The following is a 7,158-nucleotide window of genomic DNA, read 5'->3' as shown; positions in this document are numbered from 1 at the left end:
TCATTGGACACCTCAGACATATCAAAAACAGCAGATAAAGTTTTTAAGATGTTGGATGACGTTGTTGAATTAGTTGGAGAAGAAAATGTAGTGCAAGTGGTGACTGACATGGTTGTCAAACTCGCGAGTCAACTCGTTGACTCGTCCGAGTTTACGTGCCCACTTTGCCTTACTGAGTTAACTCGGTAGCAGACTCGGTTTTGAGGTAAACTCGGTGGACTCGGTGTGGACTTGCGACTCTGGTCTGAGTTGGCTAGTCCAGCTGGGTTTTTTTTTTTTTTGAAAAACAAAACTGTGTCGTTTTGAATGGGGGACCTGAATGAAATAAAAAAAACTTAGGTTTTTGCGTTTCGTTTTGTGTTTCCGTTCCGTTCTGTTCTGGGGACCTGAATGAAATCAAATTTAATTACTCCTTCTTCTTCTATTACTTATATGATAGTTGGTTGGTTGGTATTGATTACTATTGAATGAATGTATTTAGCTATGAAGAGGTTTGGAAAATAATTTATGCAAGATGGGATAATCAACTTCATAGGCCTCTGCATGCAGCTGCATATTATCTTAATCCCCAATTCCATTATGAACCCGAGTTTAGATCTGATGATCTTGAGGTGAAAGAAGGGTCGTATACATCCATGAGAAGATTGGTTAAGGATGTTGCAGAAAGAAGGATAATTAATGTGCAACTTGTTGAGTATCATTTTGGTATAGGAGCCTTTGCAATGGATGACGCAAAGGAAAGTAGAAAAACAATACTTCCTGGAGAATGGTGGGAGATGTTTGGGTATAGAACTCCAGAGTTGAAGAGGTTTGCTATCCGAATTCTAAGCTTGACTTGTAGCTCTTCTGGATGTGAGCGAAATTGGAGCTCATTTGAAATGGTAATTGAAGTTATTTATAATTTCTTTATTTAATTTTATATGGTTAGTTACTAAATTTCCTATTTAATATAGGTTCATACAAAGAGAAGAAACCGTTTGCATCTGAAAAAGATGAATGATTTGGTGTATGTCATGTACAACTTGAAGTTGAGTAATAAGCAAATTAGATAAAGAGTTGCTCTTCCCTTTGATGATATTCAATCAGATGATGAATGGATAACTGAAGAGGGAGATAATATTGATGAGATTGATCAAGTTCAAGATGCAAATGTTCACTTAAATCCGGCAATAACAGTTCCAACTCTAGATGCATTTGATCTTGAAAATTTGACTTTTGATGTCAATGTGGATGAAGATGAAGATGAAGATGGAGATGATGATGAAGATGATGATGGAGATGATGATGGAGATGATGGAGGAGAGGATATCATTAGAGGATTGGACATAGAAATTTGAATTTCTAATTATTTAATTTCTATGACTTGAATTGAACAATTTAACTTTTGTAGTATTTGTATGACCTTCTTTATTTGAGACTTTGGAAGTTAGATGATTTGGTATATTATTAATTCTCATTCAGGACTAAATGTAGTTATTTACACTATTTTTACTTTTTTAATATGAAAGTAGACTCTTACGATTCTACGAATCGAGTCTACTGAGCTTCCACGAGTCTACGTAGACTCGCGAGTTTGACAACCATGTTTATGCTGGTTATTCTATGGTGTTAAGTTCGAGGGACGAGTTTTGACTCGGATTGTACTGTTTTTAGCCTCCAACCCAACGCTACAAAGTTGTCTTGTTGGTTGTTCGCCTGCCTAAGGTGGTGAGACATGATAATGGCTCAGTTTCTTCCAACATATGTTTCAATATATTCACTGTTCTTGATAGAGATACAGGAGTGCTCTTCTGATTGGAAAACAGAAATCATTATATGGCATAAATGTGGCTATCGGTAAACCAGTATGTGCTCACAGGAGCTTGAGATTTCCTCGATATCTGGACTTAAATGCATATTTCTGATATGTAGGTATGAATTTACTGTTGTAAAACTGACCCAGAGAGTACTGTAAAAGATAAACAGAGTGTCATTGCTGATGCATGCGTTTTTTCCAGCAACCTCCTAGGACAGGATGTCGATCTTCCAGGAGTGCTTCACAGTCTTGGGATCCTCCTCTAAAAGTCTTGATTTTCCCTGGGGCGGGCTGGATCTCCGCACACAAGACTCAGACTTTCACGATCTTCTCCGTTCTCCTTGGAAAGTTGTGTTGCTCCTTGGAAAGTTGTGTTGTTGGAAAGTGTCTCTGAAATTGGATATGGGGCAGCGGATATGGGGCAGCGGATATGGGGCAGCGGCAGTTTGGGCTGTTGCATTTTCCCACTTTATAAATAGGAGTTTCATGTGCCTCTTCAAACACAACTACTCACATTTGTATTCTCTCCTTTTCACTTCTTATTTCTTTCTCTTTTTATATATTTCTGCAGTCCTGGTTTATTTTGTTCTTAGGAGTTTCTTGCTAGTTGTGAGATCCTTGGTATTATCCGAGAAGTTTCTGTTGTATCCTGGGGGACTTACGCAACACACTAAGTTGTTACAGACAGTGATCATTCACACATTAGGAAGTCAGCTTTGTTCATGTTTTCAGCATACTTCTACATTTACTTCACTGACATTTAAGTTCTTCCTCGGGATCCAGTTTTTGCAATTACAGTGGCTTTATCTGATTTTGTTGTCAATTAAAATGCCTATATTCAAGGCCTCGTATCAAAGCATGAATATTCTGGAGTGGATTTTAGGATGTGAATGTGAACCGGTTTAAATAGAAAGGGAATCTGGGTATAGTGGTAGAAAGTAAGAATATGACTCAATCGGATTCGTTTCAAATTTGTTTTATAAGGTGGGTTTGTATTTTTTATCTCGGCTGAAGAATAATATTTACAATACTTAATACTTGAAGCTAATAACTTAGCAGTGACATTAATGAAAGGTAGGAAGTAGGTGCAGTAAAATGGTTGGAAGGGGTAGGTAACAACAGTACACAACTTCATCCAGCATTCCACGTTCACGTTGTGAACTAACCTCCTAACAGTCTACATCAACAAATCTTCTCATCACTATTGCTTCATTGCTTCATTCTTCTATTTAATTATTAGTAATGAGCATCCAAGTAGAAAGACAAGACAAGTCCATACATGTCAATGAAGAGTGAGGTGAAGTTGTTGGGAGCATGGCCAAGTCCATACGTGTTGAGGGTTCGCATAGCTCTAAACATGAAATCAGTAGAGTATGAGTTCCATGAGGAAAAGTTATCGTCCAAAAGCCAGCTTCTTCTTCAATCCAACCCCATCTACAAGAAAATCCCTGTTCTAATTCATAAGGACAAACCCCTCTGCGAATCTTTGATCATTGTGCAATATGTTGATGATGTTTGGTCCTCTGCCTCTCCCATTCTCCCCTCTCATCCTTATGACTGCGCCATTGCTCGTTTCTGGGCTGTCTATATTGATCAAACGGTATAATAACTCTTAATCCCATGCCATTCTTCCCCACCCTTTTACAATCTTATTTAGTTTTAGTTTTATAAGTGATGCAGTTTTAGGTACAACTTTAAAATAAATAAGTAAGTCATATTTCAATGTGTAGTTTTTCATATATTTCTTTTAAATTTAGTGAAGTTGTCTGACTTTTAAGTAGAAAAAAGTCATACTTTAATGCACAGATTTTCTCTTAATATTATTTTTATGGAAGTCATGCATGCTTACTCTTTTATTTTGCTGAAGTTTATGATAAATTTGTTGATTTGTGTAATAGTCATCTTAAAGAGTTATAAACAACCATTTGTTATAAGTTGACATAATGAATGTGAAGTTTGTGACTACGCGAGCAGTTGTACCCAACCATGAAATCCATTAGAGGAGCTTCGGAGGAGGATGAGAAGAAGAGATTGATAGAGGAGGTGAGAAAAGGATTGGCATTGTTGGAGGATGTGTTTAAAGATAGAAGCAAAGGCAAGGGCTTTTATGGTGGTGACCGAATTGGGTTGTTGGACATTGCACTTGGTAGCATCTTGGGGTGGCTGAGGGTGGTAGAGACATTGAATGGGGTGAAGTTGCTTGAGCAAAGCAACACACCTGAGCTGCTGAAGTGGGCTGAAAGGTTTTCTGCACATGCTGCTGTCAAAGATGTTATGCCAGAGACAGAGAGGCTTCTTGAGTTTTCCAAAACTCTAGTTAAGGGCTAAAAATGGATGCTTTTACCCCAAAGTAATTAAACTTTTTCAATGAAATAACATTGCATGCAGTGTTGCTCATGCATTTCTGAGGGTTCCATTTTCTTAACTTTTTGTTTATTGAAATTTGTGTGGTTGGAACTTCATATGAATATTGTCTCTGGCCTCATTTCTGTGCTTCTGCCTACAATTTAATATCATGGTTTCAATGAATTCAAATCAATCACAAAAAGAGTCTTGGAAAGTTTCTTTTAAAATTAGTAAATAAACACAGAATGTGTAATTTGAGACACAGATGGTAAAAAATGGAGAGAAAAAAAGTTAATGCAGCTGTAATTTCAACACGACTCAAACATGTTTTAGTTTACGAAAACATGAGTTTTCTTTTAAAGTTAATCTCTGTTTAAATTTTGTAATATAGTTGTTATAGTTATAAAGAGGCTGAAAAGGTACAATTTTGTTAAATAAAATACTAATAAAGAGTAAAATTTAATCAGTGGCTCAAAGTAAAAAAAAAAGCACAATCTTAAGATAAAAGTGTATTTAAAGTTTGTTTATTTATTTAAACATTAAAATTAATATCGTGTTATCTTTATTTAAATGAACCTCTCGCTCGTGTTATCTGCATTTCTTCTTCTCTTCAACTTCCACGATGATAGAAATTTAACATACATATATACATACAAAAATAATTTTGGATGAATCGAAATGGAAAAACAAAAAATAACATGTAAAAGAAAAATGATAATTTGATTAATCAACATTTTTTTTTCTCCTATGGGGGTTTGAATTTCTATTCTTCAAGAGTGATTCAAAATGAATGTTATTTTATTTGATACATCAGATTTGGTGTGAGAATGGAGTGATGGTGAAAGTATGTTCTCTTTATTTCTGTTAAGAAGTGAATTTTAAGTCTAACTCAACCTTATAAAACCGACTCAATGAGGTGAGGTTTGCACCCACTTATATACTATGAAAGACTCTAATCTTTAGTCGATGTGGGATCTCCAACAATTTTTGTTCTTGTCTTAAAATAAGGAAGTAAGGGAAGAGTGGGAAGTTAGTTTGCATCGCATAACATTAATTTAAAAAATTAAAGAAGTAATTTTATTTTTTAAATAATTCATATGAAATGAGAAAATAGTTCATTGTACTAATAAGATGAGATATATTAAATAAAAGTAGAATAAGAAAAAAATTTGTTTACCAAAAAAATGGTTATAATGGAGAATCTCCTTTATATATAGGTATAGATACTATTTAAAATAAATTTTATAATAATTTGACATCTACTACTTTATCTTTCATTTTTTTTATAATTAAAAAAAAATTGACAATCCAACAGTCACATGACAACATACTTTAGGAGTAATGTAGTCATTAAAAAAATTGTAATTATAAAAAAAAAAAAAATAGTAGATATCAAATTGCTGTAAAAATTTATTAGGGTGTCATTAAGAGTAGCCTTTTAGTGTGTTTTTTTCCTTGTGATCTTTCTATCTTAAAACATTGGTCAATTGTGCCGTGTACATGTTCTGCTGAATATATATTTATTAAAAATTATTACCTCAATTAATTGGTTAATCCAATACGAAACTACAATGGAGATTAGACCATATTGATTGTTATTTGCAAATAGAAATCCAAATGAGTGAAGTTGTTTGGTAGTATTGATGATTTTTTGAAAAAGGAATTTAATAAAAAAATTATATAGAGTGAGGGAGAAATAACTTACTCCTTGTATAATGATAATAATAAAAATAGAAACATCTTATGGAGAATTAAGAAACTAAGAAATTAAAATGGAAAAGATCCAATGTAGAAAGCAAGTAAGGCAGATTCTCTCTGCACCTGATGCTTTTTAACTAGCACCCAATCAAATGTATAAAAATACTAAATTATCTTTAATGAATTTAAAAAATATATAAAATGTGATATGCACCCAATGTCATGCACCCAACCTTATTTTTCTTCTTCTTTCTTTATGCGTGAAGCAGTAGCCGCAGGCACCGTGAGACACCGTCAGCCACCTTCGCTTCGTTCATTTGCTTCGCTGTGAGTGACCTTCATCATCGCAGGCAGAGGGAACCATCGTCGAAGAAGTCAAGGTACCCTTCATCATCACAGTTTTTTATCCGCTGTAGAATAGTGGCTTCCAGATAATTTTATCTGCATATCAACAAATATAGGCCATGGAGAAAAAACAACTCGAAGAGCATTGACACGATCTTCTAAGGCCTCAACAATATCACAATCCACAACAGATCCCCACACTTCCATTACTTGATCCCATGCCTCTCTTGGATGCACCAACATTTTACAATTTGCTTTCACATTTTTATCAATGTGAAATCGACAGAGCAAATTATAAGCTTCAGGAAACACCATTCTAATTGCATTCATTAAGGCAACATCTCTATCACATACCACCACCCTAGGGCATGAATCAACTCTAAAAAACAACCCTTTAAGTCTGTCAAGGGCCCATAAAAAATTATTTTCCTTTTCTGCTGCTAGTAAACAAAATGCAACAGAAAAAGTCAAACCTGTTGACGTAATCCCAACAACCTCAAGTAACGGCATCCTATACGTGTTCGCCTTGTACGTACTATCCATTAATATGACAATATTAAATGAGTTGACCAGTTTTACTGAATCTAGATGTGTCCAAAATATATCTTGCACAATATTCGAGACCTCATCACACCTACACCAATGCAAGTACCTGTCTCGCTCCAGTAACAACATAAGTTGTTGCATTTATGTTCTGTGACCTCGTTGTGATCTTCGGTGAACAGTGATTGCATTATAAACCTGCTTAATCGTCATCACATTCTTCTCATTTCTCTCTTTCATGGTTAGTAAAATATTTCTTGGCTTGACCGAAGTTTTAGTCATATCCTCAACCATAACCTTTTCCTCTATACTTAACCTTCCAGCATACAGATGACCCACCATTGTCTATGCCAAGTCATGATTGTGAGAACCACAAATTAATTCAATCTCACACATCAATCTCCCATAAAACTCCCATGTATGACTTTGTT

The 7,158-nt window shown here is 34.9% G+C and overlaps 1 protein-coding gene and 1 pseudogene across 2 annotated transcripts; both read left to right on the top strand.

Annotated features, from left to right (window-relative positions):
- Positions 1–430: 430 nt before the first annotated feature.
- Positions 431–2,693, top strand: LOC137806635 (uncharacterized; annotated as a pseudogene). The gene is made up of 2 exons (XR_016519571.1): positions 431–881; positions 954–2,693. The product of XR_016519571.1 is annotated as an uncharacterized LOC137806635 (transcript).
- Positions 2,694–2,890: 197 nt separating this feature from the next.
- Positions 2,891–4,334, top strand: LOC137806633 (glutathione S-transferase U17). Its single transcript, XM_068606847.2, has 2 exons — positions 2,891–3,395; positions 3,770–4,334. Exons 1-2 carry the CDS (start codon positions 3,075–3,077, stop codon positions 4,121–4,123), a joined length of 675 nt encoding a protein of 224 aa, XP_068462948.1. The 5' UTR covers positions 2,891–3,074; the 3' UTR covers positions 4,124–4,334.
- The last annotated feature ends 2,824 nt before the right edge of the window (positions 4,335–7,158 follow it).

The sequence above is a fragment of the Phaseolus vulgaris genome, chromosome 3, assembly GCF_051622355.1.
Source record: "Phaseolus vulgaris cultivar YP4 chromosome 3, ASM5162235v1, whole genome shotgun sequence".
Lineage (NCBI taxonomy): Eukaryota > Viridiplantae > Streptophyta > Magnoliopsida > Fabales > Fabaceae > Phaseolus > Phaseolus vulgaris.
The sequence above is the reverse complement of the archived record's forward strand: the minus strand, read 5'-3'. Positions and strand labels throughout refer to the sequence as shown.